This window comes from Sesamum indicum, linkage group LG1 (genome assembly GCF_000512975.1).
Source record: "Sesamum indicum cultivar Zhongzhi No. 13 linkage group LG1, S_indicum_v1.0, whole genome shotgun sequence".
Taxonomy (NCBI): Eukaryota; Viridiplantae; Streptophyta; class Magnoliopsida; order Lamiales; family Pedaliaceae; genus Sesamum; species Sesamum indicum.
In genome coordinates this window covers 14,764,958-14,778,638 of record NC_026145.1, presented here as the reverse complement: position 1 = coordinate 14,778,638, position 13,681 = coordinate 14,764,958, and the positions used below count along the sequence as shown (strand labels likewise).

The 13,681-nt window shown below is 33.7% G+C and overlaps 1 protein-coding gene across 1 annotated transcript; it reads left to right on the top strand.

Annotated features, from left to right (window-relative positions):
- LOC105167925 (protein ZINC INDUCED FACILITATOR 1-like) lies at positions 972–11,342 on the top strand. Its single transcript, XM_011087809.2, has 17 exons — positions 972–1,261; positions 2,196–2,236; positions 3,558–3,618; positions 3,720–3,822; positions 3,911–4,013; positions 4,121–4,174; positions 4,664–4,726; positions 5,934–5,983; positions 6,066–6,141; positions 6,798–7,007; positions 7,674–7,761; positions 8,689–8,774; positions 8,854–8,961; positions 9,887–9,931; positions 10,003–10,091; positions 10,394–10,437; positions 10,962–11,342. Exons 1-17 carry the CDS (start codon positions 1,108–1,110, stop codon positions 11,054–11,056), a joined length of 1,470 nt encoding a protein of 489 aa, XP_011086111.1. The 5' UTR covers positions 972–1,107; the 3' UTR covers positions 11,057–11,342.

Here is a 13,681-nt window from a genome sequence, read left to right as displayed (position 1 = left end):
GACGATTGAAACTAAGTTGATTGCCTCCATGGTCAAGGAGTCAAGATGCCTCTGTTTTTTAATCAGGGGATTGCGTTGTCTTTATTTTTTTATTTATTATTTTTGGCCTATTAGTATTTTTACAAATTTTTTTATTAACTTTTTTTTTTTTTGCATTTAGTCATATATTTATGCTAACAAATATATGTCTTAAAGGTAAAATCCTGTAATAACTAATTTTGGTTGACAAGATATAAATTAATTATATGGTTTGAATATATTTATTATTTATTTTTTAAACAACCAACTCTTAAATTAATTAATTTATATTTATATTGAAATTTAATTTATTTTTCACGATTGTTCATTTATCTTATCTTTCTCATCAATTCATAATAATAATAATAATAATAATAATGATAATAAAACTATGGACACGCACCGAGTATGCTTCAATCGTAAGCATATATGATTTATAAATATGGATTATTTAATAATTAACATGCCGCATTATTTAAGAGTTTGTAAGGTAATTAAGTACCAATGATGTCTTAGCCCAATAACCGAGGTCCCATGAACAAGTTTGAGTTTATGATCGAGTCTCACAGGATGTGTCAGTATTTGTTTCACTTTATATAGGTTATTATAATTTATTTACAGTCAACATTGATTTATTGGTTGAATCGAGAGTGATTGTAATTTATTTTTTATTGTTTGTAGTATATTGATGTATTGATTGAGTATTTCTTTATATACTGTGATTAATAATTTTGAATAGATGGTTTTAAGTAAATTTATGGATCAACTATAGTATTGTCGAATTAATATAACATGTGGAAAAAATTATAATTTAAATTAAGTTTGTTCGAATTAAAGAAATTAGGGAATAAGTGTGATTAGATGATATATTATTTATTTAAATGAGACATGAATCATAGTATGATACGAAAAGTATGTTATATTTATCATGGAATGAATTTCTGAATACATGGGATCGAAAATTTGGACCTGTTGTAATTAACTATTTTTCCATGCATTTAATTCTGTCCAGGAAACAGCTGGAAATAAATAGGTGTTCCCCATTCGAGAGTGTGGAGAGGGAAAACCAGGGGAGAGAGAGAGAGAGAGATGGCGGAAGGGCAGGAGCATGTGGAGAGCTTGTTGCGGAAGGATTACTACGTTGAGGGGTGCCCTGGATGTGAAGTTGATCAGCTGAAACAAACGCAAAGAGGAATGCCCATCAAGCAAGTTCTCGTTGTATGGGTTATTGTGCTATCCACAGGTAATCAAGTTTGATGTTCGTCTTTTCGTGAAAAGGAAAAAATAGAAGAATCTAAATGTTTGAGAAGTTTTGTGGGGTTTTTTTTGATGGATTCATGGAAGCTGGTATCTGTTGTTTGGCTTCATTTCACGTTTTTTTATGGGTTTGATTGGTTGGGTGAACATGCATATGCACACATGCTGTTTGTTAACGTGTACCAGAGGTGGGAGATTTATGGAGTGAGAACTGTGAAAATTTAACTGGATTTGAAGAAGATTGAAGTGTATATAGGAATATATATGAGGTGATTGTGTTGAGTGTTTTAGAAATGGATTATACAACTGTTATCTAAAGAACTTAAGAGGACTGTCTGGAAAGTGAAACTTACCTGCAAAGTATTTCTTTTGGAATAAAAGATTTTAGTTAGTTTCTAAATTTTTTGTTTTCTGCGTAGAAAGAACTATAAGATCATGCACTCATCATATGCTCTTCTCTGTGTTAACCATGAGAATCTAGAACTTGTTGCTAAGTGTACTGCCGACTTCAGGGCCTGTTCTCTTACAATTTTCCTTGTCAATATGTCGGTTTCCTTTTCTCAATTCACAGTTTGAGGGGGAATATTTGCATGGTTTGCTACGGCCCATATGAGTTTCTAAATGTTTGATTGAAATTGTAAAAGTTCGGTCTTCAAATGATATTACATTTCCATATGCATTTATCGAGTACAAGATAAACTTAGCATCAATCATCGTGCGTTCGTTGTTTTTTTTTATTTTATTATTATCCATGTAAATCTTTGGTCACGAGTGACTGCAATATCATCCACTTTTTTGGTGGTCTCGGTATCTTGTTATACTTCAACTGCAGACATTTGATATCTTCATTTGGATTGATCTTATTATTTTTTCATTCATTGATAAAGCTTTTTCTGTCTTCTATTCCTTCGCATCTGCAGCTCTGACAATATCATCACTCTTCCCATTCCTTTATTTCATGGTAAGTACTTAAATCTTTAATTCTCTCTTTATTAGAAACAGCTTTACTACCCACCTATTTTTTTGAGATATGTGACACTGAAGATGTTGAAGATGGAATTTGTTCTCTTCTATACATGACAATTTGAAAATAATGTTGTTAACTACTCATCTCCCTTGTGCCACTAATCTATAACGTAACAGTTCAAATGTATTATTTCCCTTGAGATTAAGAACAAAATGAAATCTAGAAACTGTTCTGCCGTTCCTAATTCTATAAAGAGCCGCTTTGCAGACTCTGGCTTTTACTGCAAAGTTTCCTATGAGGCCAATCTGGTTATGGTCTTTGGTGTTCTTATATCCTTTTTTTCTTTTCTTTTTCTTAATATGTAAATTTCTCTTGTATGTAGCTCAAAGAATAATTAACAGTATAATGTACCTTTTTTCCAGACTAAATTGTCCCGATACCAAAAGGAAGCTCAAATCTTCTGTTAATCTCTGATCAAGAAACCTCTGGGTCACCCGAGAAAAATATTGGGTGGGGAAGTGCTCCAATAAAGTGACAATAAGAATACCATTATGACTGCAAAATTGGTGAAATAAAAACAAATTAGCGTCTATTAGAAGTCTTTCCATATTTTATGGAGTTTGTCATGCTTTTATCCAGTTTTATGCATCCTTATCACTTTGCCACTCAAAGTTCTGGTTATCACCAAAAGGTCACAAGTGCTGGTTTTTGGCACTCCAATTTAAATTTGATAACCAGACAAAGTAACATACTCTGAGTTTGGCATTTGAAGTCTTGTTTATCATTACCATGATTAGTACGGAACCTATCCAACCTGATCTTGTAGAAGTGAGAGTAAAACATCTTAAGTCCCATGTATCAATTGCAAAGTGGCGCTATCTTTTTCATGCATAAAGATTCACTATAGGCACATTACATCAGGAAACGAGTTTTTACCAGTCTAGATTCAATCCAAGAATGATGCGCTAATATGATACAAGGGATGAGCATCTTAAGCAATGTAAATATCTTTCTGCAGAAGCGCTTTACTACAATCCATAATATATATGATAAAATATCATGCAAAAAGTAAACCCTAAATTTCCATTCTATTTCTGGTAATGGGAACTTATTAAATGTATACAATAATTTAAGATGTACAGTTACCACATTTTGTACCTTTCTCGAAGGCAATGTTAACTAATTCAATAGATCAAAATTTTATATACTTAAGATGAGATATTGCTGACATGCTCATGGCAAAAGGAGGGGATTCTTCACGTAACTTATGCTTCCTTTTTTCTGTTTTTATATAACATTGACATTTTTGTTGCAGATAAGGGATTTTGGCATTGCAAAAAGAGAGGAAGATATTGGTTATTATGCTGGTTTTATAGGTAGGCTAACTTGTTTTCATTTTTTCAATATAGTTGATTAGTTTCACTGCCTAATGTCTCATTGCACTCTGATAAGACTTAATAAATTTCAACTCATGAAGGGTCCTCCTATATGCTTGGAAGAGCTTTGACATCTATGCTGTGGGGAGTCATTGCTGACAGATATGGTCGAAAACCTGTAATAATTATAGGCTGTGCCACAGTGTCAGTGATCAGTTGCTCTTTTGGTACTTTGCTTTCAATACATGTTCAATCCAGACATCCTAATAAGTGGGCGGTTATGCATTTACAGTGTTGTTTTCAACACCCTATTTGGACTTAGTATAAACTTTTGGATGGCCATCACAACAAGGTTTCTTCTTGGAAGTTTGAATGGTCTACTCGGACCAATAAAGGTATTCTTTTTCTGATGTAACCACATTGCGGCAATATTAAATAAGTTCTTTAGTGCAGTTCTGTTAAGGAAGTGGCATATTATGATTTAGCTTTACTCCCTGACCAGGCATATGCATGTGAAACAGTTCGTGATGAGTACCAGTCTTTGGCATTGTCGGCGGTAAGCAGTTATTTTATTAATTATCTTCTTTAAGTTTTTATTATGTATGTTCTTTATAACTGATAAAAAAGTACTTTATTAAGGGATCAACTAAGGGATACTGGATTAAGGAAGAATAATTATTGGAAGTACAACCAAAAGTATGCATGAATTTAGATTGTGCACGAACAAGGTGATCAGTCTCAGTAGTCATCACTAAGATTTGTAATGAACTAGATAGTTGCAATAAACCATGTTCATATATCCCACTAGTTAAAACTTCTGGACTATTTTTTTGCCTATATGGAGCCAAGCCACGAAGTTTGATGGCAATGGATCCATCTGTACACAGTCTCAAATTCATTCAGAGAAATGCTCTTCTATCTGTTGGAGAGAGTGTTGCAACAGTAAACTCTCTAATTTCTTAGATTCCTCATAAAGGATGTCTTACGTTTGTAGAAATTATTTAAATAGCAATTTCTGAGTATTCAAATTTGTATATGTTTTCAGGTTAGTACAGCTTGGGGTGCAGGACTAATTATTGGACCAGCTTTAGGAGGCTTTCTTGCTCAGGTACATATCATATGTGCATGTATCTTCTTGGATTTTTCCTATTGTCATGTTGGAATGGCAGAGGGAGAGATGATAATTTGTCAATTTTACAGTCATCTTGAATTGATAAATAATACTGATGACGCCAAGGGGCCCAAGTAAATCCAGCTTCACTGATGCAGCTTTTTCTCTGCTCTATTTTATACGCAGCAGGCGAGAAGTTGCTATATTCTGTTCAGAGAATATATCGGCAAGTGGGCAACTGAAAATTCTAAGAAATTCAAAACCACAAAATCAAGAAGTAGTAGTTCTAATAGTGATCTTATTATACCTCCATATTTTTTAACCCCCTGTCGAAGCTTGTTAGTTTCCGAAAGGACTTGTCAAACATGCTTGGTAATTATGGTTGACAAAGTACCAACAGAGAAGCTGTAGGAGTCCAACAAATCTCATCCAACATTCTTTATTGCTACATGACTTCCACCTCCTATTTAGTTTGTTGTACTTATTAAGAGGTGTCCAGTACTATGAGAGACATCTTATTTTGTACACCGTTATTCATTATATTTCCGAGGTCTGAAGGATAGGGCCAGAGGGGTTTGAAGTCCAGACTAAGGAATTGACACTTGCAACTTTTCTCTTGTCAATTTTTTGTTTGCATTTTCTTCATGAGTGTACTGCAGATGATCCAATATGTGAGACAAAGTATAGTATCTTGCCTTGCTTTACAGAGTAACTAAGTCCTACTAAATATTTCAAAAGATATCTTCAGAACCAAGAAAATTTGTACCATCCAAAATTTGTTTTTGTTGATGAGATGAAGTATGTACTAGTGCTTGCAATCATTTATACTCTTATATACTATAGACTTGCTTACACATCCATCATGTATTTTCAGAGAATATAAGATCAGTTTGTCTTATATTTTGTCAGAAACAGAGTAACAAAGGTGGAAAGTTTGTCTTATATGTGCAATTTGCATAAAAGAAAAAGAATTCTATGTTGTTTGATGTGCCTATTCTGTCAATTTTCTTTTTTCAGTTAAGTTGTTTATTATTCTTATTTTTGTTAATTAACTGAGCTTAGAAGTGGAAGTAAGTGTGTGCTTGAAGTTTCCAGAGGATTGATTTTAACAGGAACTACCAGTAGGACTTGCCTGTATATGTTTTCCTCTATATTCAGTTTAGCATTTCTTTATCCTTTTCTCATTTATATTGTTTGAACTAAGCCTGCAGAGAAGTTTCCTGGAATATTTGCATCAGATTCTTTCTTGGCAAGGTACTTTTACTCTTTCTCCTACCTTTTTTCACATAATTATCTTCAAAATCTGGTATTGTGATTTGTAACACGTCTTTTGTAGGTTCCCATACTTCCTTCCCTGTCTGATAATCTCACTCTTCGCGGCGGTTGTGACTGTTGCTTGTTTCTGGATCCCGGTATGTTTCCTATAATAAACATGGTTTATCTGTTTGATATGTCATTTTCTTCCTATTCCAGTTTTAAAATGTATATATTAGACTTTGCCTATACAAGAGTGTTCTGCATTTATTCATAAAAATGTAACTCAGTATATTGCACATTTTCTGAAGTATGAATATTGAAGATTAAGTTGATGACAAAAATATGGCATCTCTAAAGTTCCTGTAGTCACATACGTAAATGCAACAAGATAAAAGGGAGCAAGAGAGGGGAACTAAGGCTTCGCCGTTTGACAATACCCCCTGGAGGCCGACCAAGGAGTAGCAACCCACGGAGGTCGAAGGGGCTGTATATGACATTTATTAGTGGCTTCAGACTGGTAGTTTAATGATATACTTTGTAATCTTGTTGTTCGGCAGCAACTGATTGCCTAGTTGGCAGGCAGGAGCCGTGGAGGCTGGTGGGAGGGTCTAATTGTGATTAACAAACTCAGTTGTTAAGAATTTTGGTAGGCACTCCTATAAATTAGAAAATGCACTTATGTGGTTGCATTAAAATAATAATAATATGATTGCGTGTATCTTCCTTGTTTATGTCATGTTTCCAGGATTATATTCCTTCAATATCTCTGAATTATTCCTTGTTGGCCTCTTCTAAGTATTGAGAAATGCAGGAAACCTTGCACACACACAACTCAGAGAAGATAGCATCCCAAGATTCCTATGATGCTCTGGAATCTGCAAATCAGGGGTCTAGTGAAAAAGAGGAAATAGAGGAACGACGAGAAACTACTTCTAAACAAAGCCTCTTTAAGAACTGGCCCCTCATGTCATCCATCATTGTATATTGTGTTTTCTCCCTTCATGATATGGCTTACACAGAGGTGAGATATCATGGTCTAGTATTTAACATTGAACAATGCTCGAAGTTCCTAATTGCTCTTGGACAAAACATTGATTTATCTTGTAAGTCAGTACAGTTGATCTTTCTCAAGATAACCATGGTTCAGCAATCTTTGTTAGATATATTCCCTGGTGCATGGCTGTGAAAACTGACTTTAAGCTAAAACTGAATGGCAATATTTTTCCTGACAATATGTGTGAATTATTTTCTGCAATTCTTTTTCTATTGTTAATATAAATTCCTTCTATTTCAGGTAGAGAAGTCATATACTCATTTTTGTGCTTGATTAGGCAGCAGTTCTTTAACCTTCTTTAAGTTCAAGTAGTGTCTATATTCATTTAGGCGTGGCTCGCTTGATCCCTTCTTCTGTAATACCAATCTTACTGTTACTTACGCTATAAATATTACGACATAGCACAATAGTTTGAGATGGGATTTTGTTTCCTGGTAAATTGCACCATCACAATAGAGCTACAGCTGAAGAATGTCTTTTGTTTAGTCTTTCTTGTTGCTTTCACTTTGGATGTAATTCCAGTCTTTACTGATAATAAGTGGGAATATGAAGAACAAAACATACAAAATTTCAACTTTAAGTTGACCTTATTTGCTGAAGTTGATCACACTGTTAAACTTTTTACTTCAACAGATATTCTCGTTATGGGCCGAGAGCCCCAGGAGACTTGGAGGTTTAAGTTATACAACCGAAGATGTTGGAACAGTCCTTGTAATCTCAGGTATAGGTTCTGCACATTCCTAACCTCTCTCTACTCTTTGTTCTTTTAAGTTAAAGGTATTTTAGGAAGGAGGAGGAATAGGATCCATTGATGCTGCTCTTGTTGAAAGGAACTTGTGTTGCTAATCCAACTTTTAAATGAGAATAAGGACAGTTGGCGGTGCCTATCAGATGATATAATAACCATACAGTAAAAGTTGTGGCTCCCTCCTTTTACTATTGGACAAAACATTCGACTTAAGAGTTTACTCATGGTGCTTGAACTGAAAGATTCACAAGGCAAACCTTTGGAATGCACAAAAACATGGAAGTTTTCCGTTCTATACCTCTTCCAATTAAATGTCTGTGTCTATGAATGGTGATTGTTATTGAAATATTTGACTGGAAAAACTTCAATATCTATATCATGTCACCTATTTGAAACAAAAACAAGAATGTAGCTTAATAGATGTACATTATAAATGAAATGATTAAAAAACAGATAAAAACCTTTTCTGACTGTTTAGGGCTCTCTGATTCAATTCTGGCTTGCGGATAAACGCAGCACTATAATAGCCATTAGCAGGAGATGTAGTCATTAGATGACAGAGATTTGACTGTGTTGCTCATTTATTAAGTTATAGCCAGCCATCTATAAGGATATCCCCATAAGCACATCTCAGAATGATCTTTCAAGTGCACTAGCACTGAATTTAGGTTTAGCAGTGCTTATCACTCAGGCAGCCAGACTACTTAACAGTACTGAAACAAGCGAGTCATCTGTCTGAGGAAAGAAAAGGACAACCTTTGCTTATCTTGGCATTTCTATTTTTCCCCTCACTGTTTGTGTCCAAACAAGATGAAAGACCATCTGATGGTTATGTTTCTCCATATTCTAGTACGGTATCTAGTGTATCTATGGTTTGCTGACGGCTTGCTCAAATTTCAGGTGTTGGTCTATTAATTTTTCAATCTTCTTTATATCCACTTGTGGAGAAAATCATGGGTCCTATCAGGCTTTCACGAATTTTAGGAGTAAGCACTTGAAACTTGAGATATGGTACTGGAATGGTGATTACCAATCTATTTACTCAAAGAAACTCTGTGAATGCAGATCATTTCAATTCCTCTGTTAACCAGTTATCACTACATAGCCATGCTATCTGGGATCACACTGTCCATAATGCTCAATTGTGCATCTCTACTGAAAAACGTGTTTTCTGTAAGTAACACTTTTATTACAGTTAGTTTAGATAAATTATGCAGCCGTATTGGAGAATGTTGTATCTCTGAGTTACATTTTATCATAATCAAATAGTTTGGTCGCCATTGATTCATGGGCATTGTTGTTTAAATGATTTTCTTTGATGAAAGTGAAATAGAATTATCCTTGTCATGTTCTTGGTGGTTCATAAGACAGTAAACTTTGCATAAGTATACTCAATGCATGTAAAATTACAGCTAGAAACATCAAAATTGTTCCACTATTGTCATATTCTGCTCCATATGGTTCCAATTTTTTGCTCTTCTATATGTCATCAGAAACCCCAAATTGTAGGTTTAGTTCTTAAACTTGTAGTACTTTCATGGACTGTTAATAATTCCACCTTGGACACCTGAGTTTCTGCTGAGTAGGTTTAACATATTCCTTTATTGAGGCTGGTAGTTGCTGGAGACACGTATCTGCACAAAGATGGGGTTAATGAGATATGCCCATGAATAAAATTGTCTTATTAGATAAAAACCAAAAGATGATTATATGAAAATAGTTGGTCCGTGTTTTGGCTTCTAATATGGAAATTCTTTTTGCATCCTGTCAAGTAGATAGCATCGCAGTGCATGTAAATTACATAAAAACACCATAATTCAGAAGTAAAAAACATGCTGATTTCCAAACTTTCTTAATTCTAGACTTGGAACACGAGTACTCAATCCGTTAAAATACTTACTGCTGGGAAGTACAGATGGTATGAGCACGTAATCTACTTGAAGTTCTTGTAGAATAGAGCATATTTTCCAGTACTTGTTAGCATGAGCTTTCTCCACATGGTTCTCTACTTGCCTTGTATGGAACCATGAATTCCAATGACCATTCTTGTTTGCTAATTTAAATTTCATAGCTACTAACCTAGTTTCATTTTCATCAGATCTCCATTGTTACGGGCCTGTTCATATTGCAAAATAGAGCTGTGGTAAGTATTTGCCTTCCTTTAAGCTATTATGCATCCATACAACATGCCTAAATTAGATTTCTTGAACACAGGACCAACACCAGAGAGGAGCTGCCAACGGTATCGCCATGCTTTTCATGTCACTTTTCAAAGCTGCTGGTCCAGCAGGGGGAGGAGCACTGTGAGTAACTGTTGGGTTTCTAATTTGATCTTTCAACCTTCTAAGCTATGTTCAACCGAAACTACTGTTTCTTCAATTTCTGGTGATAACCAGTTATCAAATAACCCACATGCCAAAGATGTTCATGGTTTTAATCATGTAATTTTGTTGTTACTGTCCAAATCGCACTCCACATAGCAAGCAAATTATGCATATGACAAGGGGCATGCATGCTAGCCCCTGTTTATATATAAACGTGACATGAAACTTCATCATTCTCTTCTCCTGCTAAGTATAGTCACCGTTCATATCAATTCATGCAGATTTTCTTGGGCTCAGAAACGCCAGCATGCTGATTTCCTTCCAGGTTCCATTTCACTTGTGATGCCTTGGTGCATAATTTCTACTTAATAAAATCTTAAAGTCTCGAATTTCATGACCTTGTTCTATATGATTTATGAATAATCCTTTCTTCTAGGATTACATATTAACGTTGGTTCATCACATTTTGAAAGAAATTCATTTGATGACTTCTGAAAAATGTACCAAAAGCATAGGAAAAAAATAATGACAGTTTTGTAATTAATATAATTAAATTTGAAACAGTTTGTTAATATCTTAAAAATAAATTAGGGACTCTTGCTTTTTCTAAAGGAGTTTATAAACTCCTAACTTCTTATTTTTTGATCAAATAAGTTCTTTCTCTTAAAAATGTACTAAACACTTTTCAACATGTTATAAACTCAAACATTTCATAAAATGTTTTGAGCAACGTTTATGATCTCACCCAAACACCCTCTTAATTTGAATAAAAGCGACAATATGGGTAAAAACCTTATAAAAGATGCTTGTTGTGTTTGATGCAAAAATTATATGGTTCCTATGATGCAGGCGATCAAATGGTTTTCTTCATCCTGAATGTAATCGAAGCAATTGGAGTTTTGATGACATTCAAGCCATTTTTAGTTGAACGACGTAATAGTTGATTATACTATAGCTACTGAGCAATTGTGTTCGATAATTGCATGATGGAATATTAGGAGCCACAGTCTTTCTAAGTAAGCGAGTGCCTGGGACCAAGTTGCTGTGGCTAGCAGAGGACTTACATGCTCGTTGAACTGTTGTTACTTGTACACTATTCTTGTACCGATATTGTATTCTTTGTGCTATAGAAATTCATAGCTAATACAACCATGATTATGTGTTCAGCTACACTCTTCAGGATTGTGTTTCTTGTTTATGGCATATGGTTGGTTGCATTAGAGCTTCAAACCAGTTAAGCAGCTGAGTTTTTTGAAAATTTCAGGCTTCTTCTCAATAAACTCTTTTAAGCTGCGAGCATAAATTTAGGTTTGAGCATGGTTTGTTTTGGTTCATGGGAAATTTTAAGTCGGACCAAGTTTGGCTAAACATAAATTAATTATATGACAGTGTAATACACTTGTTATGTATCAGTGTATAATTAAAAAAGATGATCAATCATATGACAAGTGTATCATACTTGCAATGTAATTGATTTACTTCAGCCAAATCAGGTTTACATAAGAATTTTTCTATGTTTACTTATAATTAAGCTTATTCAAGTTCGATATATATATATATATATATATATGTATATATATATATATATAGAGAGAGAGTATGGAAGGTAGTGCCTGTTTTCTTTTTTTTTAAAAAAAAATCTGGAGGATAGGAGGGTATTGTATCGAGTTTTCTATTCTATTATATTTTATATGTCATTTAATATAACATGAAAACATAATGTGTGTATATATCGAATAAAATAAAAAATAAGTTAAAATTTGGAGTAGAAAATTGAATTCAGTTTATGATTTTATGGGATTCTTGCCCTTTAAATTGAGTCTGACACCTCAATTGCAAGATCCAAACGCTATATAATAAAAGTCAAATGAAATTAACTATGGATTTATCGCAATAATATTACAAATTAATATCATTTTTCTTCAAATATATAAATATTGCCATGAGACACAGAGAACACTGAATGACTATTTAATTAATTGATATTTGGTCATTTTTTTATTTGCAACTTAGGCCAAAATAGCCAACTCATTGCGCATTAGTGTTTTTTAACGAAACAATTTTACAGATATAATTATCAAAGAATAAAAAGAATTGGTATTATTGCTACTTCAGAGCGGATGTGATTATAATTAACCTTAAATTTTACTGATACATAATTCAACCTTAAATAAAAATTGATCATAAACAGTAACACTATGTTTGTTTTCATTTTTAATTTATTTCCGAGACAAGTCAAAACATACCAAATTTTTGTCATCATTCAAAAACATCTTATTTTAGGTGTTTTTAACTGTTTTAGCATAAAAATATACATATATATACATAAATATATATAAAAAAGGCATGATTTGACAATGAATAGTGATTTTTGTCTCCCAAAATACAACATTAAACATATAATACTTATTTTAAATTATCTCCAAAGACATGATATGACAATGAATAGTAATTTTTGTCTCCCAAAACACAAAATTAAATATATAATACTTATTTTAAATTATCTCCAAAAACAAATCTAAACGTACATATTATCTCTAATACACACTTGTTTATTTTTGTTTTTCTCTCTCTATTTCCACAAAACACTCAGAAAATGAATCCAAACATTATGTAACCTTTTTTCAAGTTTTTTCTTTTTTTGACTTGTAATAATTCTGACAATGTGATTTCTTTTTTTAAATTATTATTACACTCATACATCCAACATATAAACACACCAAAATTCAAAATAAAATATCATACAGAGAAGTCTTGTATCAAAACCATCAAATCGTCCCTATAGAGACATAAAGTTGATTGTTGTGTCTTAGGTTTATTCTTTCAAAAGTTGGGCTATCCATTTTATGCAAGAGTAAAGCATGAGACATGCCGGCATGTTCAGTTGGGGGTGTTTGTAAACAAAGCCTTTCCCACAATTTATTTTTAAAAAAGTGGACATGTGATTAATGTTTAAAAATAATAGTTATAAGTAGAAAAAAATTAAGATGGATGTATTTGGTAAAAAAGTTTTACTATGACTAGCTCGTTTATAAATTTACTTAACTATTTTGGTAGGCGGGTAGATTTCAAAATATACAAAAATGGTTATGGCAAAAAAAAATCGTAAAAAAGTTCAACTTTGATGTGTATCTAATAAAATATGCTGGGAAATATAAAAAACACCCTTCATTAAGGGTATTATTGTCTTTTTTAAGAAGATCCGTGCCTCCTTTGATGGACGGGTCGAGGGGGACCCGACCCGGACCAAATTGCGCTCTTGAAGACTCGGATAATCACAGCCGTCCAATCAGGACGCTAGCCATCAGGATAAGACCACGTGGCCCAGTCAACAGTATCCAGTTGTGCTCTATAAATAGACATAGACGCTGCAGTTATAGGTAACTATTCTACGTTATTTGAAATCGAACTCTGTAATTGCATACTTTTCTCTCGATCAACCTAATTTGAGCGTCGGAGGGTCATTGTCGGGGACGTGCCCGACGAGCTTATGTTCTTGTCTTATTCTCAGGAACCCAAAAATCTGGGCTTGGAGGAGTTAGCAATCTGTGACGAGGTCGTGCGTTTAG

Coding starts and splice junctions, on each gene's coding strand:
- LOC105167925 (XM_011087809.2), top strand. CDS start 1,108: ATGGCGGAAGGGCAGGAGCATGTGGAGAGCTTGTTGCGGAAGGATTAC. Junction 4,727..5,933: donor TAGGAGGCTTTCTTGCTCAG/GTACATATCATA, acceptor GTTTGAACTAAG/CCTGCAGAGAAGTTTCCTGG. Junction 8,962..9,886: donor TACTGAAAAACGTGTTTTCT/GTAAGTAACACT, acceptor CATTTTCATCAG/ATCTCCATTGTTACGGGCCT.